A 26,090-nucleotide genomic window follows, 5' to 3' on the forward strand; every position below is an offset into this window, starting at 1 on the left:
TTAGAGTTGCGTCGCGAGCGTTATGCGAGGAATGCAATATTTGAGCGGCGTATCGCAATTCGCAAAGGGAGGAAGGCGGCAGTTCGCCTTAATATTAATTCTGGTTGGTAAATTTGAATGTGGGGGCGAATCCTTTGTGCTTGCGATGCGTTTTTTGAAGATTCGTCAAGTTCGGTTGCGACGAAGTTTCGGGGTGGTTGGTTCCGCAGTCGTGCCCGTAGGCAATAGGGTCGGAGTTGCGCCTCCGGGGTTGTCTGTGTGCCGTGTGCGGTGGTGGTGTGTGCTGGCGGCGGTAGCCCGAATCGGCATACCCGGGAGAGGCGCGCGCACCGGCGGGGTATCGATCCTCTTTCGATGCGGAGTCGACCTGCTGAGCACGGTCAGAGCACCGAGCGGAGTCCGTAAATCGAGTGTTGGCGAGGTGTTGCAGCTGGTGTGCTTGCCTCGTCTAGGTCCTCTGAAATGGCCAGTGTGGTTCCGCGAGTGACGTCCGTCGAGCTCAGCTAGTAGCGGTGGTCGCTGGTGGGACGGTGGGCGTGTGTCTTCAAGACGCCCGGACGCCGACACTCCGGGGCATGACGGCCAAGTCCGGAGGATTGTCGCCGAAGACATGAGCAGCCCCACATCGAGTTAGGATGGTCCGGAGCGAGCAAGCGCTGGCGCTGCTGGCCACAGCCTTCCTGCTCTTCATCATGCCTCCAGGTAAACTTAACCCTTCTTTATTAACGTCGGTCGGTCGGTCGACTCATTCCGAATCTTAAGGATGGATTCTTCGGACGTCTACCTGAACGATACGCGCGCGATACTTCCTCCTCATTGTCGCGTGTTTTATGCAGAGCCTCATCTCATATTCATGAAATGTGAATTTACCTTCGAACAGTTTTTAACTCAATCCCCTTTATGTACCTAACTCAAACATTCCGTCTACCTACTCGGCTGTCATTCGCAAGCACATTTCGATTCAAATCACAAACACATTTCGATATTACGTTAGGCTATTAGGATAATAAATGGCACTTTTGCCGCCTCCCCACGAACTACCGGATTATCTACTAAATTTGATGCATTGCGAACATCAGACGCATCTGATACGCTCGTCGGATGTATGAAGAAGAATAATTAATAGTCGGTTGGTTGGTTCGTCGTCGGAAGGCATAGGAGGCATTAGAACAGAAGAAGATTGGCATGTGTCACGTACCGTTTAAATCACTTTCAACGTTTTCAGATCGATATAATCCCACAATCCCCGTTCATGTAGGTCATACCCCACATTTTAACGTCGCTCATTTTTCGCAGGCACTCACTCACCAAAAAAGGGGGAACTTGGCAAAAACTTCTAAAACGACGCTATTGATAAATTCGTCAACGTCGCGATTATGCCTTGAGAAACTTTAAGCCCGACTGTGCTATACGGAGTTAATTAGGGTTGACGTGATGGGATGGAATGAGAAAGTCGCAGTTTAAATATTGTTCTTTGGTCTTGGGTTTTATTAAAGTCGACTTCACTATTAGAAGAAACTTTTCGATCTTCGGCTTTATGCGTCGTCGTAAATAAACGAAATCGCAGCCGGAGTTTTCGTTGATTTCGTTGCAGGCCGCGTAAACTCTGCCAATTATTTATGATTAACGACGTGCTTCTGTTTCTCTCATAAAACTCCTTTTCGTGACTATGTTTCGATACGAATCCGACTTAATTACAAGAGAATTTACTGTTATTGATTTTATCATTTAGATAGAATTTTGCGAGAGTTCGTACTAACAACTAACAAGGCACTCGAAATGGTTCCAGGTTCGCAGCAGGGGCAGCACGAAAAGCGGCTACTAAACAACTTGTTGGGGCCCTATAACGTCTTGGAGAGACCCGTAGCCAACGAGTCAGAACCTCTTGAAGTCAAGTTCGGCCTAACTTTGCAGCAAATCATTGATGTGGTCAGTATATTCGATTTTTTTTCCTTCCTCGCTAGCGATAATTTAAGAATAGGGTGCGAGAAAGTAAATGTAGAGAGACAGGAAATAAAGGAAGGGCGACACAATTAGTTGATAAGACGACATGAGGTATTGTTAATGGTTTCTCTCTTGTTTGGGGGTGAATGCTGTCTTATCGACGTATGTCGAGCCCGGATGGGTGCGATAGGACCTGTTCGGATGTAAATATGAATATCGGTCGATATCTGTTGCCGTTGTTGACGATAACCGATTAATTTGTAATAGTAGTCGTATACCTCTAACACGTAACAAGTAAAATACTCCACCAGAGAGGGTTCAATATAAGATACTGCCTTGTTGTTTTATTATTGTTTTCCCTTGTGTAGGACGAAAAGAATCAGATTCTCACGACAAACGCGTGGTTGAATTTGGTAAGTGCCATGTGGTCCAGCCGGCCTCTCGCAATGTTATACAAGCAGAGCGAACACTAGGTGCCCATGACTAGTGTCCGTCTCTGGGCTATGTGGCTATGGACGTATATAGCTCCCACGACGGCGATGTTAACGATCTTTCGGTTGATCGCGTTGCAGATCGCCGAATCATCGAATCCGACTGACCGACTCCTCCCTCCGAAAGTCTTTTAACATCTCCGAGCGCTGCCGGTCGTGCCTCTGGTGTTTGTTTCATAGCCGGTCCAAAAACGCCACGATGCGCGATCGGTGCGTGCGATGCATGCCTTGTTATGTGACTAACTACCGATGTTTCCCTTTTATTGTTTTACCATAGGACGAGAAGAATCAACTCCTAATAACAAATATTTGGCTTTCTTTGGTAAGTGAAAACCAATTAAATAACTAAACATATCTACACACACGGCAGTTGGTTGGTTATGTTCAGTCTGTTTTCAATCTTCTTTCATTCCTTCTAGCTGGTCGAACCCACCCGAATGATGGTGTGCTCTCCTATCTGTATATATCGAGCTATAGTAATTATTGTATTGCTGTGTCTCACGCCGGTCCTTATTGGTCCTTCTAGCTGCGTATGCCAGTATGCCTCCTGTAAAGTTGACTTAGTTGTTGCAGCATTGCCCGGTCCAGTAAAGTTAAGTACCAGTCCAACCAGTACCAGCCCAGAACCAGTGTCTTGAGTGTCACGGTTGCGTGCGGAATTGGACTCCAGTCCCTTTTGCCTGCGGTCGTTGCTGTCGAAGCCACCGACAAACACCGACCCTATTCCTATATAATTATATATCGGCAAAACGGTCATGTCATCGGTGTCGAGACAACGACAGCTTCGACCGTTACGGTCCGAGTAGCGATAGCGTAGTCGTAGCCGTAGCCGAGACCTGTAACTAGCGACATTCACAGAACAGAGACGGCGTCGACGTGCGTTCCAGTCGACGCTGTATATATATATTCACATAAGTGTATACTATGTTTTGTTTTTTGTATTCGAAGCTGAGATCGTTTATTATATGAGTAAATCCACTCAACAGAGTTCGTATGTTACTATGGTCTACTGCCGTGTGTGTGACATATCTTAAACTACATAATATAACTATGCTTTTTAACTAATCAATCGGTTTTTATTCTTATTATTATGATTATTATCATTATTAGATCTAGATGCGATTTCTTTCATTTTGTTTATAGCGAGTCTAGATAAAGTTTAGTTAGAAATTTTCAGTTAGATTTCATTTTTGATTAATTCATTATTCGATTCTTCTGGGGCGCTTTCCTTCTCAATCCGATCCCCGTCATGTTGTCGTCCAACCACCTAGACGGATCCTTTCGCATTCAGAAGAAGTTCGGGATCGTTTTGAGTTAGTTTTGACTATATCTCCAGAAAACTAAACACCTTTGGTTACAATAAACTGAAACATTTCTGTAAAATTATACACTAAACATGAACCGTTAAAATCAAGATACTAAAACTATCCTCCCGTGCATGCCGTCAGACCACTTCGTTACGCTTGTTGCTAAAGACGCCAGTGTGCTATAAGAATGGTCTGTTTAGTTCCAGTTTCCAGTTGAAGAAAAAAATTTTTTTTTTTTTGGAATTTTGTTATAATAAATTTGTGGAAACCGTCGCTAAACACATCCAGTATTTTGCCCACACCAGCATGGAGCTTTGAGGCTTGTAAAGCATCTGCAAGCATCCGACACACGCATTATTCGCACTAAATGTCGTCTCTATGTGGTTGTTAACCAGGGAGCAGGTAGCTTTGATTAGATTCTAGAACGAGGTTTTTCATTTTCGCCACGACGGAATCATTCGAAGCTACCCGTATGTGTCTAGAATGTAATTGTGAATATTAACCATTCCACAAGCTTGAATGTAAAGCGAAACACAGTAATAACGCGCTTCGTTTGTTCATTTTCATCCAGGAATGGAACGACTATAATCTCAAGTGGAACGAATCAGAATATGGCGGGGTCAAAGACTTACGGATTACTCCAAACAAGCTGTGGAAGCCTGATGTTCTTATGTATAACAGGTAACAAGTTTAGTGGCATGTTTCGGATGGAGATTTTGTTTCGAATCGTGTGTGCTTTTTAGTGTTTTAATTTTTAAATATGCTGAAATCATTTCACTTCAAAATTATTGTGCATGGTCAAAAGTAAGGCAGTGAGTTCTGAAACGTTGAAAGTTGTTTAAAGATTTGTTGGTACAAAAATAGTTGGTAGAGAGTGTAGAGTAGTCGATACATCATTTACCGGGGATCGTCCTTCTCTACATTGCTCAGTATTTTTTAGTAGTTGTTTGTTATATTATAAGGTTCTGTTTTTTTGGATGACGTAGTTTTGATGAGTATGTCTGACTGAGGTTGATGTAGGAAAGGACTTTCCGCATTCATTCGTGCTGGTATCGTAATACCGGTGGCTCGTTCGGTTTACAAATGAAGGTCTGCTCTGCCTGCTCCAAGAAGAATTTTTTGCGGTCCAGACAAGGTGAAAAGATACGTTGGAGCATGCAGACGCAAACGGAGTGATAGAATGCTTCGTCAGAGTATGTGTGTTGCGAACGATGAAAATTGGGCGGGAAGTACACAGACAGCTAGCCGTTGCTGTAGGCCACAGCTACTTCCGACCTTCTGGAGTCGAACGACAGGTTGATACCTCAGCCGCACCTTTTTCGTTTTTATCTATAGCTTCTTAAATCACACCATCACTTTACGATGTATGTTACGATAGTACATGATTACGTTGCATGTGTACTAACGTATTATTCTGTTTTCCTCTGCGGACGGTAGCAGCTTGAGACTTCGACTCCTGCTGGGCCGGAACGTCCCTGAAAACTCTCTCTCTAACAGCACTGAGTATAAACTCCTAAAAACTACATTAAACCCATGGGAAGAATATTTAAATCAGAAAGTAATTACGAGCGCGATCCCTTAATCCAACATCTTAATACACATAATTAAATAAAGCAACAGCTAAAGGCCAAAGGGCCAACATAAAACCTGAAGGGTAAATGCATAAAGATAAAGGACTGATAACTCCTTCCGGCTCCCCGGTGAGATGAATCTCGAGACAGTATAACGGAGATGGCTAGCTTGGCCGCCGCAACCGCGATGTACTTAGCTAAGATGTCGGACTAGCTGTTGATGTTGTGTCACGCCAGACTATACTAAAGGTCCTGGTGGCAGCACTGGATGTTGTTGCATGTAGAACGACGCGCAATCTCTCTCCCCCGACGCTGACACCGGCTGTCGGTCGGCTGTGGTGATATGTCGGTGTGTCGGTCTGGTGGTGACCGTCTCACGGTCTCTGACGATGCGACCAGCATGACTAAGTTTACAGCGGCGATGTTAACGTTTTATGTTGTTATGAAGTGCTGATGAGGGTTTCGACGGGACTTTCCAAACAAACGTTGTGGTCAAACATAACGGCAGCTGCTTGTACGTCCCTCCGGGTATCTTCAAGAGCACATGCAAGATAGACATTACGTGGTTCCCCTTTGATGACCAACACTGTGACATGAAGTTTGGTAGCTGGACCTATGACGGCAACCAGGTATTGCTGTAATGTTACATGTTTCTTGTTGCTACCACATCACACGCCTCACACTTCCCACACTGCACCGTTACACCCGCGCTGCCGTCTGGCCTGCCTGCTGGCCTGGCTCACCGGCCGTCGTAGTCACAATATTCTTCGATACACCAGATCGTTGCCGCAACGACTGGTCGCTGTTTATGCCCTCTTAGACCTAGTGCACGTCTAGCTGCTGGGGTGGTCGTGTTTTCATGTTAGAGTAGATCGCGGGTTTCGCGGTACGCGTGCTCGATTCGGCCAGTACTTATCTCCTATATTAATCAATCAACAACCATATAGATACTGGTTAGGTCTATAGGATAGGTATATATACGCAATCCATCGATTAATTATATAAATCACATTAGGTGCGACGGCCCTCACTGGGAACCATGTGACTGTATCGTTAGATTACTATTTTGCATGGAGCACATTTGCAATCAATGTCTCTGCTATTGACTTTACCTCAATCCGTGACCTGTATTTTTACCGTCCACTTTCATCCTGAGGCGACCGTTGGGCTCCCGATCTTTTATTATATACAATATATACGAGCCCTATCCTTCGATCCATGAGTTCGCCGTAAAGTTCTTAGCAGAGGCACTGACACTAGTTGCTTATGGCAGGGATGTGCAATCATGGTGCAAAATCAACTATCTTTTCACATTGGATGGCTCTTGTGTTTATCAGTTTATCTGTGCGAACAACGAACGTAAAACGCGAACACATTATTGCTCGACAACGCATTACTCACTTAATCAAAAAAAAAAAAAAAAAAGTTCCGCCTTCAAAGGCAAAATAAATTCGATGCTCGACCGGAAGCTAAATAAATGACTTTTTCGGCGGTCATCCTGCTTCGTAAATTTTTCCAGAGAAAATAGGATAACTTTGTTACGCCGAAATAAAACTAATCAAAAGCACGCAAAGCTCATCACCGAAATACGGACAAAACCAAAAACACAAAATTCGCAATACGAGTTTAGCGATTTGTGTCACTTGCGCTTTTGTGGAATTTAAACTTGTTAATGCGGATTAAATTGTTTGAATTATATTTAAATGTTTTGCATGCGTCCGTCCCTCTTCTTATATTTACGTCATGTATTTTGTTAAAAGTACTTTGTGCGTTTTAGCAAAATGTGATTCGCCTTTTATATTTGTTGTTTCAACTTCAGCGCTTCTTTTGTGCGACGGAGTCTGTCCGTTATTGAATAAACCGTTGAAAAGAAAAAAGAGAGAGTATTATGTACGGCATTTCAACGAGGAATTTAAATGCTCTTTATGGTTTTATTTGTGAGGAGTGGTTGATTCAAGGGTGCATTTGTGTTTCGTTTTTAAATAATTTTGTATATTTATTACATATAATATAGTCTTGATGCAGTAGACAATAAAATCGATGTGGTTTTGGAGACGGATCCAGTCCAACAGAAACTTACGAGTGTGCACCTTATTTAAAAGGCATTTGTGTTACAGTACGGTGAGCGGATATTTAGTGTTATAGAAGAGTAACATAGGTATCCGAAGTTTTCACTTTTTGAATATATTATTACAACCCTTTTAACGCATGGTCCGATATTGCATGTATATATAATACAACGTATATATAACGAAATGAATGGTGTAGAGTTATTAACGCGTCCACCCAAAACCTCAAACTCTGGGGATTTTATCTTATATGTGTGTAAAAGCATGCTGCTTTTGATCTTGTCGGCACGTCATTCGCTCATTTTTTTTTGTCGAACACTCCACTTCGCCTCATCCCGGTTGTGTGATTTGTATATGATTCATTTGGAACGAAACGAGACTGAAATGTAGGAAACGGCATCGGCGTAGCCTCTATAGAGTAACGTTGTGGTGCGCTCTCCTTCCACGTAGCTCTAGTACCTGACGTGTCTTGACAATTTCACTCGAAACTGTTTGACTTGAAGACAACCCATGAAGAATTTTACATTGTCGTCGTTGTTGTTGGTGTTGTTGTTGTTAATGAAGAAAAAGTCGACAGTTTTTTTGTGACGATTGTATGTAGACACTTAGATCCTGTGTTCATTGTAGCTTCCAGTTCCGTTACCGCCGAACCCACACGAACGGCACGCAGCAATTGCACCTCCCGTGACCTCGTATCGTTAGACACGTTTGATCTCATCTTCCGGTGAGCCAAGTTTTAGCTTTTCTTGTTTAGCGAATGTCCATACGTTACTCGACTCATACATCAAACATCCCCATTTGCACGAAGGCACGCATGCTCGAACGTCACGTCGATAAGTAATAAAGATGTCGCACGTGGCCAGCGCCTAAACCGTAATTGCAAGCAGCCGATTTAGTCCGCCCGCCCGCCATCTGCATGATTCGCTTACCGCTGCAACCAACAACCATACCATGATGCTATTCGAGTAAGACCGAGATCAACCAGATACCCAGAATAACAATTAAATCACGTTCCACCTTCAAGAAGACGGTGACGAAGACGACTGTCGTATATCCTTGTGTCAAGAAAGCCCGTAGAGAGCCCACCCGCTAAAACAACCATGCATTAAGATGTGTGACCGTGCATTCATGCATATGTATCCTGTAAACAAAATGTAGCACTCGCTAGATTTGTAAGGAACGATCTGGCGTGCGTTACATGTATGAGTTTTCTGCAGCTCGACCTGGTCCTCAATTCCGAAAAGGGAGGCGATTTATCAGACTTCATTACAAACGGAGAATGGTACTTGATAGGTGGGTGACATAGTCGGTTTCGGGTCGGGTGCGGTAGGCGAATAAACTCGTCGATGTTATAGGAATGCCCGGCAAGAAGAACACCATCGTCTACCAATGTTGCCCCGAGCCGTATGTGGATGTCACGTTCACCATTAAGATCCGGAGGCGAACGCTCTACTACTTTTTCAACCTCATAGTTCCTTGCGTGCTCATCTCCTCCATGGCGCTACTGGGCTTCACGTTGCCACCGGATTCCGGCGAGAAGCTCACATTAGGTACTGATCCTTGCTCTGTGTCGCACTGTGTGTGTTTGCACTCCTGTGTTGTGTGGGTGCCGCTTGACAACACTGGCCATGCTACTAGATCACTCGCATCGCGCAGTGTCATCATAATATCTATATATATTTATAATATATAAATATATATTAAACATGGCTACAGTACAAACTGCATTTACACGGATCGTTGGCCGACGGCCACGCCCCGACGTACAGATTCATATCAGCACATCATGTCACGGCCTAACACATCAACACTACTACTACTACTACTACTACTACTACTACTGCTACTTCTTCTACTAGTACTAACTGTTGTTGAAACATAGTAAAAAAAATAATTGTTACCCGTTGCCACTCCGTCAACTATATCTAGCGAGATTAACTTCCTACATACCGGCCACCCGATGATCCTGGACGGAACACAAACACGTTCAAAATTCGAAATCTTCATTTCAGGTGTCACCATACTTCTTTCATTGACTGTATTTCTCAACCTAGTAGCTGAAAAGATACCAACCACGTCCGATGCAGTTCCGTTGATAGGTATGCTAGGCCTCCTGGGAGCATCGTGTGTTTTAACGCCCTGTGTCCCTTGCCGGACTGCCTGTTGATACTTGGAGGGCCTTCGGCGTTTGTGCCCGTGCCAGCATGCAGTCCTCACACCAGCCCCCTCCGCACGCGCCCCTTATTCCTAGCATTAGCCTTACCATACGGCGCCCAAGGTAAGTAGACAGAGGCGCCGGAGCAAGAGGATCTCGTTGAACGCATTGAACGCAAATAAATAAATTAAAAAAAAAATGAGGGTTCACGCAGGCATCTATCTTTTAGTAGGCACTTCACTTTTTTTACGTTTTCACTACTTTTAACCCCGACGCCGCATTTGAATCCCGGTACATACGCCACCATCCGTTGCCCTATTCAAGCTGTGTTCTGTTGCAGGAGTGACCATCTTGCTCTCGTTGACTGTGTTCCTGAACCTCGTGGCAGAAACCTTGCCCCAAGTATCTGACGCCATTCCTTTGTTAGGTACCAACCGTTCTTTGTCTGACCTGCCTGTGCTGGCTACATCCTCAGTGCTGCCTGATGAAATATGTGTATCATTGTGTATATGTGATTGTTGTGTACGCGCGCGTCTGTTTTATTAAGCCGATCGCTTTCATTAGTTTTATTTGTTTCGATGCGATCAAAGAAGAAATGTTTAAGGCAGTCGGTGGTGGCGGGCTGAGTGCTGTCGACAACTATTACAACAACGACAACAACAACAACAACTATCAATTCCCCCCTTGTAAACGATTGAATTCGATGAGTAGGCGATGTAATAAATAAAAGAACGGTGGTCGCAGTTCGCCGTAAACATTTCCTCTTTGAGTCGGTGTCGTATCGGGACGAGCCGGATCGGATACTTGGATAGAAGGGATGGCAGTTCGGCAGCTCGACAGATCGGCAGTTGGGCTATTTTTCAAACGTTAGGCAAAATTAATAGCCTTCGCGGTTTCGCGGCACAGGTCACAGGTCAGACGCCTCGCGTGACGCACTATCTGTTGCAGGTGTGACTATCCTGTTGTCACAGACTGTGTTCTCCCTGCTGGTGGCGCACGTGATAACCCAGACGTCCGACGCTGTGCCCCTGATAGGTTAGAGTCACGGATCAGTCCTTGATTATTTTTTTTTGCAAAACACACGGCGGGCGAGGGCGCGGGCCCGATCTAGGTCGACGGACGGGATCGAGGGCGAGTGTAGTGTCAGAGATGATGATAATACCATGAATGAATAATGATCATCTACGAGTATGTCGGAACTAACTACAACTGCCGGGCCCGCGCTCTGCATGCGCTGCTGCTCTGCGATCTGCGAGCGTCGACCGTAACAGCACTTCGCCCAGCCACAGCCACAGCCACACGACTAGACTACTAGTCAGTCACCTTTCAGACTAGAGCTTTTCTTACTGTGTTGGGGTGAATGGTTGGCTACTGCGCCGAGGCTAAAACAACCAATGTTCTAACCACAATTCGATAAACTGGTCGAGATATAAAGCCGTCACCACGGCTCCGAACCTTTTCCAGGATCCTTATGGTCTAGTTCAGTCCTCTATATTTACATCCAGACTCCATATTCCACCAGTCACCTGTGTTACAGGACGGCGTTGCGCCGCTCTGTCAACCTGCGTCTCTTGCTGCTACTCAAACTCAGTCTTACTGCCTAGGCTGTCTAGGGTGCGCTCGTTCGTCGACTCACTCTTGTATGCCAATGACCTTCTTACCTCCAAGTATCAAATGGCTCTGTCCCACTAGGAGTATCTTATCTGTATGTTTTGTTGTTTGATATGTTTCATTTCCTATACTTACTGTTTGTATTTTACTTACTCTGTTTTTATGATTTGTTATTTATATCTATGATGATTCGTTACCTCCTCGTTATTATATAAATAATAATGGCGACCAGTAACTAGCAACTGAACTGAATCAGCAGTTAATCAATCGATTTGTACAGGGTACACACCGTACACTGTACATCGCTAAACGATTCACTAAACAATCCTACATAACTAAAATATGACGATGACGTGGCCGCCGGCAGCCAATTGCCGGGCTAAAACTATATAACTTATTAACGATTAACCTTTAACTATTACAAAAACTAACATTACAAACTGTATGTTTGTGTTAAAGTAATGCAATGGTATATCGGTGCATGGGGTGGAGCCGTGGCTCTTTCACTAGTAACAAACGTCAGTCGTCCAGTGCCAACGCGATTGACTTGACGACGCTCGGCCACGGCGACCACGCCAGGTAATGTCATGCACAGTCTTAAGCCAGACATAAACAAGCATCTTAATTAATTTTAAAAAAACAACAACAACAAAAAAAAAGACGTTTGCAACGGAAAAACGCATAACGTCAATCACTCTATTTTTCTTTTTCTCTTTGATCACTCGACATGTCCGTGTGCATCAATCAGTACGCTTTTGCCTATTATCCTTTTGGTCTATTCTTTGGCTTTCATCCCATCTGAAACCTAATGAACTAATTATGAATAAACCGGATCGATAAACTAATGTCATAACAACCGAAGAACGCGTAAATTAGTTCGCGTGGCAGCGTCAGCGGATCTGCGACTTAACCGCGACTCTGCCGCGCCGACCTCGGCCTATCTTCTAGCCCTTGTGAAACAATTTGAGGAGGGTACGATCGTAGTTCACATTTACATTAGTGTATATCTAATGTGGATTGTTTGTTTGTGTGTGCGTGTATGTATGCTCGTGAGTGTCATAGTTGTTGATAATTGTTTTATGTATCTAAATATATATACTCTACATATATATATTTATTAGGTAATAAAATCATTCGTTTTTTCATGTATAAGTATTACAATGTTCAGTAGCGATTCTGAGGAGTGTTTGTTTGTGCTTGGCGTAACGACTGTACATATTATATCGAACGTTTATTATTATTATTATTTTCTTTTATTTTTGTACCTACCCACCCCGTAGAAGTTAATTTTGTTTCGTTCGTAGTGTAGTGTAAACGTAACTATCTGGTAGATTTTGTCGTAGTTAGTCGATTTTGTAAGACGGCGTTAGACGGCGGACGCTGATGAAACGGCTGTTGCAGGGACCTATTTCAACTGCATCATGTTCATGGTAGCGTCATCAGTGGTCTTGACCGTGGTGGTGCTAAATTACCATCACCGCACTGCAGATATCCACGAGATGCCTCAGTGGGTGAGTGTCCGTCCCCTAGTTTCCGTGGTATCTCGTCGATTTTCTTCCGGCGTCCGACAACTTCCAGAGTTGACGACTCACCGTTCCGATCGATCCGAATTTTTACGAGAACTTTGAACTTTCCGCGAGCAAAGAACCTTGGAAGTTGTCGGACGGACGACGCGTCCGCAAATACCGAGCGAGAGAGAGAGAGAGAGAGCGAAGATGGATCTTTGTTAAAAATTGCATTGGGTCTGTTCAGATCAAGACGGTATTCTTGCAATGGCTGCCGTGGATGCTGGGGATGAGTCGTCCGGGTAAGAAGATAACCCGCAAGACGATCCTGATGAACAGTCGTATGAAAGAGCTGGAGCTGAAGGAGCGCTCCTCGAAGAGCCTCCTCGCCAACGTGCTGGACATCGACGACGACTTCCGCAACGTATCGACCGGAGGGAACAACGCTTCCATGACGACGAGCTTAGGCGGCACGTTCATGCGCCATCCGACCACCATCGAGGAGGCGGCGGTCCCTAGCTCGGGCACGCAACGCGACCTTCAGAACATTCTGCGAGAGCTCCAATTCATCACCAACCGCATGAAGAAAGCCGACGAGGAGGCCGAAGTGATAAGCGACTGGAAGTTCGCCGCAATGGTGGTGGACCGATTCTGCCTGATCATCTTCACCATGTTCACGATCATCGCCACGGTGGCCGTGCTGCTTTCGGCGCCGCACATAATTGTGCAGTAGGCGCAGGGTGACTGACTTTGAACGTTTACTGTGATACAAGCTTACAAAAAAAAGTTAGAAAGAAGCAACAAAAAGCAACAAAGCAACAAGCAGCGTATCGTGTCGGCACAGCAGCGTGTGCGAACAGCGAACGTGCCTTCCTGTGGAACATTTGAACTGACAACTAAAAGGCAGGCACCTATGTGCAGGCGCCCGCGCATTGCTGCTGCGGTTGCGGCTGGAGTCGCTCGCCCGATTCCGGAGCGAGTCGAGCGATTCGCTCGGATTCGCTCGGATGTTGATCATCGCGCGTCAGTTACCAGCAACTGGGCAGTTCGCACCCTCCACGCTAATCACTCTAGAGCTAGACAGTACCACAGTACACAGTACTCACGCGCAAGTACGCAAGTAGTCAGTTGGTAGGGTACTCTTAGTTCGAGGTACACACGTGTCTGCCTTTTGTTCGCCCATTGATATAAATAAAAGGTGTCCACCTGCATTAAAACAATTGTGATGAACTTCGCAAGTTAATTAATAAAGTAATCTAATGATCAGTTATAGATTAAATAGTATATATATAAATGAGTCGTAACCGCGGGTAAGATGCGCGAAGCGCACGTTTTTTACGGAAGGCGCCGTTTCGCCCGTAAGAAATGTAATCTAACTGTTTATTTTTTTACTTTCTTGCGGCGATTCGAAGCCTCTTAAGACGACGGACGCCGTGTGCGCGGCTCGTCCACCTCCTTGCTCACAGATTATTCGAAGAAAGATGTCGTCTTCCTACTATTGTTTATTTTATAAAAAGTGTTTTAAGATCATCGTAATAATGGCCGAGCGCACGTCGTCCTCATTTTATATCATGTACCATTTTTAATATCATATTTAATAAAACTTCGAATTTTTAATTACTATGATGCAAGTTTCTATACCAGTTGTGGATAAGCGGGTTACAAAAACCCGATAAATAATAACAATAATATTCTTTAATTGATGATAATAATGAATGAATTAACAATAGAATTTAATACGATTTTAATAAAAACGTTTCTTTGGGCATTTTATAATTTGGACGAGTAGCAACAACATATCTGTCGAGACTACACCCGTAATAATCGGTCGCGTGCCGAAAACCGACCTCTTCCTTCTCTTCCGCTCCTCCTTCTCCTCTTTCTCTTCTTATTCTTCATCATTTTTACCTCGAATTCTCGACTCGATCGAGGTCTCGGAAACGCCTCCACCGAACGAACCTACTCACTCGATTCACTTTATTCACTCCCTATTCTTTCTCCAAACGTACCTCCTACTTACAAGACACGCACTGTTTCTGGAATGAGAGAGACGATCGAATGAAGCGACCAGATAGTCTTTAGTATCCGCCAATTGTCCATTCTTACTTAGATTAGTATCGCAGAGATGTGTAGCCGATCTTTAGGAATTACGAAATATACTAGCGTAAAATGTTCTCCCACTTCCCGGCTTGTTTGATTTCACGTTTACATAAATAATAATATAACAATTCATGCTCAAATTTCGAATTTTTGTTCGCTATATAATATATTTATATTCTGTTATCCTGATGCTGGAATAAATAGATGAAATATGTCGAATAAATGTATATCGTATGGTTGAAATAATAAACGCAGAAAATTCAGTTTTAATTCAGTGTTTCATTTTATATTCCATTATTGATTATTAAAATTTCGAATTCATTATTACATTTTCTATCGAGACAAATAACGAACGATCTTTTCTAAATTTATCTGATCTTTTTCTTGTTCAGGTTTACTTTTCGCTAATGGTGGCACCCTACCAAATTTTATTAATTCATTTGTTAAATTGTATTGACGCGTGTGTAAAATAAAACAACACTAACATTCGATACACTTAAATAAAATAGTGCTGATGTATCTTCAATGTGTACGTTTATAAGATGTAAAAATGAGATGTATGACTATTTATTACGTAAACTTAGATAATTAAAAATAAACTTTTTATAATAAAGATTGTTACGATACAATAAAATTATTGTAAATAACGTATTTATTGGAAATAAAATTTCAAAATAAAACATCAAAAACTAAAATGCTTTTCATTCACCGACTTCCAAGTAAACGCTATCTAAATACAACGTACTTAACAAACAAAAAAAAAATTGATGCCCGGTAGGTAGGTAAGTGTACGTTACTTTCCTATATTACAATCAAAATGAAATAAAAATTTATCCAAAAAAACTTGTTACGTTATTAATACCTAAACCCCCCCCCCCCCCCCGTCTGAAACAACCAATGCCGCACGACTTATTTTTCCATAATAACGAAAAAGAGAGAGGGAGAGATATGGAGAGAGAGGGAGAGATATGGAGAGCGAGAGAGGGAGATATATGGAGAGCGAGAGAGAGAGAGAAATATGGAGAGCGAGAGAGGGAAGGAGAAAGACAGATGGAAACGTAGACCAATCAGATTGAACTAATTAATCAAATAAGTCCAATAAAAGTGTACTTCTGAGCACAAGCCACAAAGCTTCACACAATCTTTTTTTTTAAGATGACGTCACCAGTTCTTTGAAGGCGATCAATAAATTGTAGTTTTTAGATGACGTCGTCGAGACAAATTTTATTCAGGGTTTTACTACTTACCTTGACGATGAATTTTCAACATCATCTGTCTAATTCGCAGCGTAGTAAATATAGCAATTTTGATGTGTCCAGCTTCACTAATCACTTCGACCTTGTTAGAGATATTAAATTGCCGTTTTTGGGTTTCAGTAAAATAAAGTGGTTCACATATTCATTTTATTAAACATCCTGTGTACTAATAATCAATAAAATTTTTAAGACGGGAACACAAGTAATAAATACTGAAATATAAAATAATATATTCAATAACTGTACTGTACTCTTGGGTAATCTAAAAATATCCTCACCTTTTCTTTACGTCAGTCCGCATTTGCAAAGTTAAAAATAACCCTAATTGTTCTATCAAAGGTAAAAGACTAATAATAATTTGCGGTGGCGTCATAAATCTTTAGGTGGGGATGAATTGATTACCGTTTGGACGACTTCACCTTCAAATCGGACGTAATATAACGATGGTTTGTCCACATCTTGCACTTCTACACTCACAAACCCATCCCACGAATCCAATACCCTTTGCGCTTGAGGGATCTAACGAAAATTAGATGACTAAAACTGGCCCCACGCCTTCACGCACCAAATGTGGCAAAGATTTTTTTTGGTTAATTTTCGACTTTTTGCCCACGGCTCTGCCCGTTTCATTTCCCTTTATTAACTTCCAGCGTAATCGAAATTTCTTCCTGCTCTCGCAACGTTTATCACAGCTTTGTAAAACAACATTCTGTCGAAATTAAGGCCGACCTAAAATTGAGCTCTGTACCGAAAACGTGCTACTCGATGAAATTGGATTTTGAGCTAAAACCGACCTTCAGCAAGCCCAGATCGGATATCGCTAAAATCGCTTTTTGAGAGATCACATTCTATTATATGCCGACGCCGCACTCATCAAAGGAAAACAACTTCGAGCTCTTTCAGTTTTCTTAACGTATTTTTATTTGGCAAACTAACCTTTTATTAACATATAAATGGGAGAATTTGACGACGGCGCTTTGTTCGAGACGACGAAGTTTTGAAAATAGTGGATATAGTCGCGGAAAAAGCTTCAAATAACGATGACACGCTTGTCGACAAGGAATATTTGTTGGACCGGGCCATGGGATTTCAAGAATTTTTCGAGAGCGACTAAAATAATAATAAATAACGAACTCAAGTGTCCGGTTTTTCGGTCAGCAGCATATTTTTTACCAAACGATGAATTAAATCGTCCTTTCATATCTCTTTTTAAGTAGGAAATGATGACTACCACGCACGTTATGCCAGTTATTGCGTAAGAATAAATTGTTTATTTATTAAATTTTAAGCTCATCGATTTTTAATACGGCGTAGTATTAAATATCTCACAAAACAGATCAGCAGTTTTTATTTTATTGGCGCAAGATTAAATCGATTAAGTTGACTTTAAGGAGCGTGATCTGAATACGTAATAAAGATAAGTGGAAATATTTTTTCCGTGCGAGGATCGTCGACGACTCGCAACGTGGAGATAACTTGGAAGCGTACGATCCATAAAATCTTTTTAAACACTTAACAAAAGGGTTACGTTTGTTTCACGATATTGGTTAGGTGTCAACGGGATAAAAAAAATTAAATTTCGTTGTAAATATATACGTATATATACTTGGTGCACTCGCATTGGGTATGGCAGCAAACAGGTTTTTTGGTCAGGTTACACAATTTTTATCATAGACGAACAATCTCGGTATAAATATGTTTACAACTTTGAGAAGAGAGCAAATTGGGATACACTTATTTAAATATGTAATTACAAAAATATCAGTACCAACATAACAATACAAAAGTAGTTTGCGGCCGCGTGGGTTGAACATTTAAATATTCAACTAAAAAACTGGATTTTATTTGTACAAATTTTTCAATATATACATACAAAACTAAATGTACACAACCCATAAATTTGACTGTGGAATTGAACAGTCTTATGTTTAACTTACTTAGGTGTAATAGGATTACCGGGAGACAGTCTAAATTCACCATAATTAACAAAACCATCAGAATTTTTATCCATTAATTGTAAAATGGGATCCACAAATTGTTCTAGAGTTTCATCACTGTGTATAGAGACTGGTCCTTTGTCCCTGTCTAAAATCCACAATTAAAAATATGAATAAAAGCACACAACACAGACAAAAGCAAAGCTACCTTATGAAGAAGGTTTGCCTTGACCGGCAGCCTTCTGTTGAGCCCTGACAAATTCAGGGTAATCTATATAACCATCATGATTTGTGTCATCAACATTCAAAATTGGGTCAATCAGAGTGACCAGCTCTTCATCTTTGAAGATTTTGTCCTCTATTTGCCCAGCTTTTTCCTTGCTTCCCTGCTCTACAAGACACAATCAACCACCACCAACACACAATGCAAATACAAACCATGCCAGTGAATCAAAGATTTAATTAGTTCACAACCATCCAGCTTGTTATTATTGTCTGCGTCGTGCATTTTGAAATAATGGAACTGCAATTCCTGTTCTGACATTTTACTGGTGTCTATAGGCACTTCCATGTGTTCGGCTATGTGTCTACAATCAAGCATTCAGATAATGAGAACTTAAAAAATTGAAAAAATACTCTTTTTCATGGGCGATGTTGGCGGCGTTTAAGATCTGGTTAGGTTGCCCATGGTGGTGCATTTGCTGTACGGGGACTTGCTGTTGCTGCACCGGGACTTGTTGTTGCTGCACCGGTACATGCTGCATGGGGACTTGCTGCTGCACCGGTACTTGCTGTACCGGGACATGCTGCATGGGTACCTGTTGCTGGTGCTGCACCGGGACATGTTGCATGGGCACCTGCTGGTGTACTTGCTGGTATTGTTGTTGCGGGGGCGACTGCAAGGCACTTTCATTGAAAAAACAGAAAAAATATGTTTGTGTTTACCTGGTAGTGTTGCGGGGAAACTCCCGGCGGGGCGCGCTGGCCATGGACCCAGACGAGGAAAACTAACTGAAATATGCTAATACGAGCTAAAATTTTGACCATTTTCTCTAAGAACTTTGAGAAATTATTCAAAATAAGGAATTTGTCCACATACTACACTTTAAAATGAACACGTATGTCAAACAGAGCGGTGTCAACGTGACGGCGCCGAAGTCCCTAGGTACGAATCTCGCATTGGAATTTTGGAGGGAAACCGATAATAAAATTGATACGCACCGGATACATTTTAAATTCCTATTTACATTTGTTGAAAAGCATTATCTGTCGCTGCTGTGGAAGAAGGAAGGTAAATTTATCCTATTATTTGTTTGTGCAGATAAGAAAATGCATTTTGTGCGCCCTTAACGGATGATAGTAGTAAATAGACCCAAAGTGATAAGAATATTTGTAACAGTGCAAGGGAAATCGTTGATAAGTTTGAAAATAGGTGCTAAAGATGAAGCTCGTGGTTGTTTTTCTCGCCGCGCTGTCCGTAACCACAGGTAAGTTTTACATTTTTCCAAAAAAAATAAAAAAATCCAAAAACTAGGCCAGTTGTTTATGAAGGAAATAGGTTTTGGACTAGTTATTATTAATACGCCATTATTCAGCGTCCTTTGAATAATGGAATTTTAAATTATGCTAAACGGCTATTCATGTCTGCACTACATTCGATATTTATTGACTTTTCTACATTAAAATGCGTCTTATTGCAAACAATACGCAAATTACAATTTTAGGGCTAAATGTTGTGACGCTTCGCTTCTGCTGCGGCTTAGGAACAAAATATGCGAACTCAGGCCTCAAGTGCGACAGCTTTCAAACCCCCATCTCGGGGGTGAGAAAATCCGACGAAGCTGACTGCCTCCACTCGGTTCAAGTCTGCTGTAAAAACCAAAAACAGTATAACACCCCAACCCCCTCCAAACAAACATCTATCTAAACATTTTCCAGAGAACTAGAGTGCGCCCATGGCATACAAGACGCCAAAGACGAAAAACCCTGCACCTCCTCTGGTTTCCAAAAAGTATACACCGTTCACTTCCCCCCCGTTCGTAAAAAACTCATTTTGAAAATTTAAGGATTGCTGCGACGCGTGTCAACTCGGCCGCGATACCGCCAAAACCCAAAATTCTTGCCAAGATAGTCTAGGTCTTGGACTCCCTTTTGATAAGGCCTTCAATGATTGTTGTAACGACGTCCTCAGCTCGCCACCCACGACCACAAGTACAACACCAAGACCAACTAGTGCATCAATTAGAACAACAGCTGCAACGAATTACTCGCCATTACCGCGTTCGTATAGTCATCGTTTTAATGTTTGTATGATGTAACTGCATTTTATAGCTGTGGAAAATGTGTGCGATATTGGAGATGTTTGTGCCCAGATTTGTATACCGACAGAAGACTCCTACAGATGTGACTGTAATAAAGGATACACTTTAATGAGCGACGGCGTTTCTTGCAAACCGGAAAAAAGAGCGCTCAAAAAAGGGGACAGGTTTGTACAATCGGGACCCAAAATACAAGATCGTGTAAATCAGGTTCCAAAAATGCGCATTTGAACGTAAAATTTTATGAAACTTTCTTATTATTTTATTCGAACCGTGGAAAAATTATGATATGCGCATGCTCCAGATTTTCAAGCGCATGCGTTGAGGCGTGCCATTCGCTGATTTGACCGCGAAAATTTGATTTATGTTTAAATTGTTGTTGTTAGGTGCTCCAAGAACAACCCCTGCGACCACGATTGCATCGACACAGGTCTAGAAATAAAATGTTCATGTCGCGAAGGCTACGAACTGGCTAAAGATAAGCGAACTTGCAAAGGTTTACCTAAACACGGTTTTCGATATCTTTTTGACGTATTTTGTCGTAGATATTGACGAGTGTGCCCGCGGGATCCACGAATGCGAAGCTCACGAAGAATGCATCAACGAAGAAGGTTCCTATTTTTGTGACGATCCGAATTTTGAGCCCGAAACCGACATCAGTGACCCTGTGGACGTGAAATGCCCTCCCGGATACAAATTCAATTACGACAAATTAGTTTGCGATGGTAAATTAATAAAACTTATAATTCCTGTAAAAGCAAAGTTTTTCAGACATTGATGAATGCGAGTTTGATATAATTTGTGCTCGTCCCAAAACTTGCATTAACACGATTGGATCGTTTAACTGCGAGGAGCAGACCCCTCAGTGCCCACCGGGGTTTCATTTCAAGGATTCTATACAAACTTGTGCGGATATCGACGAGTGTATTACAGGAGAGAACGATTGCAATAAAGAATCACAAATTTGTTTGAACACGAAGGGGAACTATACGTGCGTGGATAAGGTTTCGAAGAGGACCTGCCCGCCAGGGTTTAAGAAAAATCCTTTTACGCAAAACTGCGACGACGTGGATGAGTGTTTAGAGAACGAAGATGCGTGTGGGCCGAACGAGGAGTGCGTAAATGAGCCGGGGGGTCATAATTGCGTACCGAAAACAGAAAGTCAAAGTAGCCCCAAGCCATACGACTATCCGTTACGGCCGCCATATGAGCCCGTTTTACCCCCGAAACCTACGGAGCTAGTGGTTGAAACCACGCCTAGAACCACGCCAACTACGACTCCGCCAACCACTACGGTCGCTAGTACCACTACCACTACCACCACCACTACCACCACTACCACGACGCCTCCGCCACGCCCAGTGTCATGCCCGGCAGGATATGGCTACGACAGGCGGACTAGCACTTGCGTCGGTAATCAATACACACAAATTTGTTTGAATTAACTTATAATAAACGGAAATTTGTAGATATTGATGAGTGCGAGGTCGACAGTCAACTGTGTGATAGCAATCAAGACTGTTACAACAGTCAAGGGAGTTACGTTTGTATCTGTAAGAACGGTTTTACCGAAGATCGTCCTACAGGGGCTTGCGTAGGTAAAAATTGGTTACGTGTTAACCTTCCAAGATACTTAGGAGTGTCATTTTAGACATCAATGAGTGTCAAATCGGATCCCATGACTGTACGGAAGCTCAAAGATGTGACAATACTATTGGTTCATACTTGTGTGCCCGAATCACTGGTTGTGGTACCGGATACACTCTAAATTATGCTAATGGTTTATGCGAAGATGACGACGAGTGTTCCTTAGGAACCCACACTTGTAACAGTTTAGGTCCTAATTTCAGATGTCGCAACACTTTAGGGTCCTACCGGTGTGATCCCGTTCGACAAACTATTAGACCTAGGCCTCAGGTTATCCCAACCCAGGTTATACCGCGTGTTCGTTCATCCCCATTCACCACACAGAACTATCCGATCATTAGTGGAACCAGAAAGAAGTGCCTGCCTGGATACGTGATGAACGAAAGAGGTATTTGTGAAGGTACTACTCTAACACTTTTTGTACCATCGGTATTAAGTACCTCCGATTGTAGATATAAATGAATGTGAAAGTAATCCATGTCGCAGGGGCCAAAAATGTCTAAATTTCAACGGAAGGTACCAATGCATTTCTGAATTACAGTGTAAAATAGGGTACGAACTGGACGAAGCTGGTGAATCCTGCATCGGTAAGTATATTTTTAAAGTAAATTCAACTTAAACAAAGTTGTATAGATATCAACGAGTGTAATAGAGGGACCCACAAATGCAGACCTACCCAAATTTGTAAAAACGGACACGGCTTTTATACTTGTGAGTGTCCGCCTGGTCACCATATAGATCAAGTAACCCAGCGCTGTGAAGACATCGACGAATGCAAATATTACAGGGTTTGTATACACAGAACGAACGCTCTTAGCTTCAAAATGATGCAATATTCAATTTCAAACATTCTCAAGAATCCAGAGATAAACAAGATCGCTCAGCGACAAACCGTACAAAAACAAATCCGTCTGCAAACTCGTCAGAGTACGGTTGAGTGTCTTTTTATCTCGTTTCAATACGATTTTTTGAATATTAGAGCTAATTTAGTTATTATGCACATCTCAATGAAGCGATGTTAGTTATAAATTCTTTGTTTGCTTGAAAATCTCTTAGTCACAAACTTCCCAAAAATTAATTCTAAAGAGCGAGCTTTTGTTGAACATGAATTTTAATTTTGACAGGCGTGCTCCATAAACGCTGAATGTATAAACACGGTCGGATCCTACAAATGCCATTGTAAAGAGGGTTTTCGAGAGCAGGCCAATTTTTGCCAAGATATTGATGAATGTAAAGAAAATGAAAGATTGTGTGAACACAGCTGTGTCAATATTTGGGGATCTTATCGATGCGCTTGTAGACCCGGATTTATACTAAATTACGACAATAGGTAAAATAAGCCCGTGTTGAAGTTGTTTTTACGTTTGAGAACCGTAGAACGTGCACTGACATCGACGAGTGTGAAAAATTCAAAGACAAGAGGTTGTGTATAGGGACTTGCGACAACATACCGGGGAGTTACAGATGTAAATGTCCTAATGGTTACCGCTTAGGGAGCGATGGACGTACTTGCATAGGTCTACAACTCAAACTATTTGTCTAGTTTTTACTCACTAAGGTTTTAGATATCGACGAATGCCAACAACGAGTGTGTTCTAGACCTGACGACATTTGCCTGAATACCAGAGGGGGCTACAAATGCTATGCTATTAACTGTCCGCCGCAGTATTTCCGCGATCCGCAACATAAAGGGTACGATTCAAACCGACTACTATCTCCATCTCATCTTTAAACAAAGACACCTAACGAAATGATTTTTAGACGTTGCAAACGCCCGGCGACACTATGCGACCCCAGGGATGTCCAGTGCATAATGATGCCCGAACAATACACCTACCACTACATTACCCTAGTCTCGAATTTGCCCATCGCCAACGAAAATGTCCAATTCTTCCAAATCAACGGTCCTAAATGGGCTATCGCAAGGGCTGAATTTTCGATGAAAATCGTCAACGTGAAGTGTCCCTACGGCATAGAACGCGTTAGCGAACGCTATTTTAAAATGGCGAAGCTTCCACACAACAGCATGCAGTTGTCTTTGGTCAGATCCATCATGGGTCCGCAAGAAATCGAACTAAAGGTAGAAATGCACTTGTTCGCTGGTAACGTAATGACAGCCAACGTGGTTTCTCACATTTTTATTGTGGTATCAGAATATGAATTTTAAAATTGGTGACGGTAAAGTAGATTAGACTTGACTTTAAGAGACCATGATTTTGTAGGAACTGAAACGGTGTTGGTCTACTTAGAGAAACTGTATTTATGTTTTTAATAAACACTAATTTGGAATCTGGTTTTTATTTCAATTAATCCACGTATAAAAAATAACATGATCGGACTGTTACGTCGAATCATTTATTAGTAACGGTATAATACAAATAGTGTTTTTCGCCGATTTGACGGTACTCCACCTGCCCAGTCTGTGGTCTCGCCCCACTCCTGCCACCAATTTTTTACCATCTGAAGTGAACGCTAGCGCGTTCACGAATCCCGTGATTGGAATTTCAAACAGCTTAGAGATTTTTCTGTACCTGTCTTCAACCTTCCAGAGGCGAATGTAACCATCTTGTGACCCTATATATTCAAAAAATCAGTTTATAGTGGTAAACAAAAGTGATACCAACCTGATGCTACAATATCACTATGGATTAAGGCGGCAACAGCACTAATCCAATATGGCTGCTCATTCAATGGGTCACATCCATGGGCGGCTTTAACTATACACAAAGGTTTTTTCTTTATGCAACTCCAAACACACACCTGGCTGAAAAAAACACGTGTACTACTTTAAAGAAAACATTTGAGATGATAAAAATACCCATTATCTCCCCCTGAAAGAAAATATTGTTCATTTATTAGCTTGACAGAGTCTACGTTTTCAGGTTGAGCGTTAAAAATTAGTTGCGATTCTTCACTAACTTTCCAAAGTCTTATAGTGCCGTCTCTTCCACCAGATGAGATGGGTCTGTCTGTATTTAGAACGTCAATTGAGGTTATGCCATCTTGATGTCCAAATAGCGTTTCAACAAAAGTCATTTCATCAAGAGACCAAACTCTGACTGATCTGTCTTGACTGGAGGAGTATAAAGTGTGACTGTTGCGTTTTAGACATAACCCAGTGATGGGTTTTTTGTGGCCTTTTAAAGTTCCTAAGTGTTTTAAGGTATTTGGGTCCCAAATTTGAATCATGCCTGAATTATCACCTACCACCTGAAATAAAAAATTAATCACACTTTTAACAAATCTTTTCTACTTACAAGATAATTGTTGTCTGTGGAAATGGCTATACAATTTATACAGCTAGTATGACCTTTTATTATATCTATATTTGTTTTAACAAATGGAATCACCCCTAGTTTCTTGTGTTCAGTGAGAGACCCTAAAAACCCAAGTTAGATGTGCGCAATCAACCTTTAAACCTTACATTTAACAACAACTCCATCTTTACTTCCAGAAAAAACCCACTTATCATCTGATGAAAGACACACACAGGTTATTGTATTGTGTTGTTCTTTGCATTTGAGGTTCTTCAAATTGTTAAGATCTGCACCTGTGCACTTGTCAGCGATAGTAACTTCATACTTTCCTATTTGTTTTAAATGGTCTGTTTTTAATCTCTTAGAGATGATTTCTTTACTAACTTCCTTATCTTCTAACCTCCTGCGCTCTAAAAATTGGTTATTAAAATCAAACCTCGCGTGATTCATAAATCTACCTTCTTTTTCAATTTCCTCTAAATAAATTTTGGCTAGTCTTAATTTTTTCTCTTGGGCGGTTTCATCTTCATCAGAAGACTTATCTTGGAGGTTAAGCCCGCTCCCTTCACCTTCGTCTTCGCTACTCGTTACTTCTACATCTCTGCTGATTTTTTCGGCTTTTCGTTTTCGTCTTTTATCAGCTGAAAACTAAAACTGATTGCAATTTTTACTGGAAGAGAAATGTTACTTACTTTGGTGGAACCATTAGCAGGTTTGGATTTTATGAAAAACGACATCGCACTTGGATAATTTGACTACTAATGTTTAAACAATTTATTCATTATTTTAAAATATAGAAAACTTAACTTATAACTTTAATAAAACAGTATCCACACGTGCTAGTGCTGATTTGTTTGGATTTTGAGGTTAGGTGACTTTCACGCCAGTCGTGCCAACATCAGAATCAGTGATACTCTAGTGA

At 41.9% G+C, this 26,090-nt stretch overlaps 4 protein-coding genes across 14 annotated transcripts; 2 read left to right on the forward strand and 2 right to left on the reverse strand.

The window, feature by feature from the left end:
• The first annotated feature begins 289 nt into the window (after positions 1-289).
• On the forward strand, positions 290-15,023 carry LOC135141724 (neuronal acetylcholine receptor subunit alpha-7). 10 transcript variants are annotated; one of them, XM_064073081.1, is made up of 11 exons: positions 290-702; positions 1,790-1,929; positions 2,313-2,357; positions 4,314-4,423; positions 5,762-5,942; positions 8,600-8,675; positions 8,738-8,932; positions 9,395-9,481; positions 9,878-9,964; positions 12,550-12,659; positions 12,901-15,023. In XM_064073081.1, the coding sequence occupies exons 1-11, from the start codon at positions 636-638 to the stop codon at positions 13,384-13,386; spliced, it is 1,584 nt and encodes a 527-aa protein (XP_063929151.1). In that variant the 5' UTR covers positions 290-635; the 3' UTR covers positions 13,387-15,023. The 10 variants fall into 10 exon arrangements, with proteins under 10 accessions (XP_063929151.1, XP_063929150.1, XP_063929145.1 ...); XM_064073080.1 differs by lacking the exon at positions 9,395-9,481 and adding an exon at positions 2,713-2,757 and having other exon boundaries at positions 291-702; XM_064073075.1 differs by lacking the exon at positions 9,878-9,964 and having other exon boundaries at positions 291-702.
• Positions 15,024-17,836: 2,813 nt separating this feature from the next.
• LOC135141216 (probable basic-leucine zipper transcription factor I) lies at positions 17,837-19,090 on the reverse strand. Of its 2 annotated transcripts, XM_064072102.1 has the most exons (5): positions 18,892-19,089; positions 18,583-18,842; positions 18,385-18,533; positions 18,155-18,337; positions 18,005-18,094 (listed from the first exon to the last, which is right to left on the reverse strand). In XM_064072102.1, exons 1-4 carry the CDS (start codon positions 18,991-18,993, stop codon positions 18,156-18,158), a joined length of 693 nt encoding a protein of 230 aa, XP_063928172.1. In that variant the 5' UTR covers positions 18,994-19,089; the 3' UTR covers positions 18,005-18,094; position 18,155. The 2 variants fall into 2 exon arrangements, with proteins under 2 accessions (XP_063928173.1, XP_063928172.1); XM_064072103.1 differs by lacking the exon at positions 18,155-18,337 and having other exon boundaries at positions 17,837-18,094; positions 18,892-19,090.
• A 72-nt stretch (positions 19,091-19,162) lies between these two features.
• Positions 19,163-24,200, forward strand: LOC135141214 (fibulin-1-like). Its single transcript, XM_064072100.1, has 16 exons — positions 19,163-19,433; positions 19,671-19,833; positions 19,885-19,957; positions 20,013-20,226; positions 20,278-20,431; positions 20,651-20,760; positions 20,810-20,989; positions 21,036-21,677; positions 21,734-21,862; positions 21,916-22,311; positions 22,364-22,498; positions 22,545-22,699; positions 23,036-23,241; positions 23,289-23,428; positions 23,477-23,603; positions 23,673-24,200. The coding sequence occupies exons 1-16, from the start codon at positions 19,388-19,390 to the stop codon at positions 24,076-24,078; spliced, it is 3,276 nt and encodes a 1,091-aa protein (XP_063928170.1). The 5' UTR covers positions 19,163-19,387; the 3' UTR covers positions 24,079-24,200.
• Positions 24,194-26,044, reverse strand: LOC135141215 (U3 small nucleolar RNA-interacting protein 2-like). Its single transcript, XM_064072101.1, has 7 exons — positions 25,861-26,044; positions 25,627-25,816; positions 25,336-25,578; positions 25,169-25,290; positions 24,730-25,121; positions 24,536-24,675; positions 24,194-24,485 (listed from the first exon to the last, which is right to left on the reverse strand). Exons 1-7 carry the CDS (start codon positions 25,903-25,905, stop codon positions 24,253-24,255), a joined length of 1,365 nt encoding a protein of 454 aa, XP_063928171.1. The 5' UTR covers positions 25,906-26,044; the 3' UTR covers positions 24,194-24,252.
• Positions 26,045-26,090: the final 46 nt, after the last annotated feature.

Source organism: Zophobas morio, unplaced genomic scaffold (assembly GCF_036711695.1).
Source record: "Zophobas morio isolate AGI-343-1 ecotype UQ-CSIRO unplaced genomic scaffold, CSIRO_AGI_Zmor_V1 ptg000044l, whole genome shotgun sequence".
NCBI classification, from domain to species: domain Eukaryota; kingdom Metazoa; phylum Arthropoda; class Insecta; order Coleoptera; family Tenebrionidae; genus Zophobas; species Zophobas morio.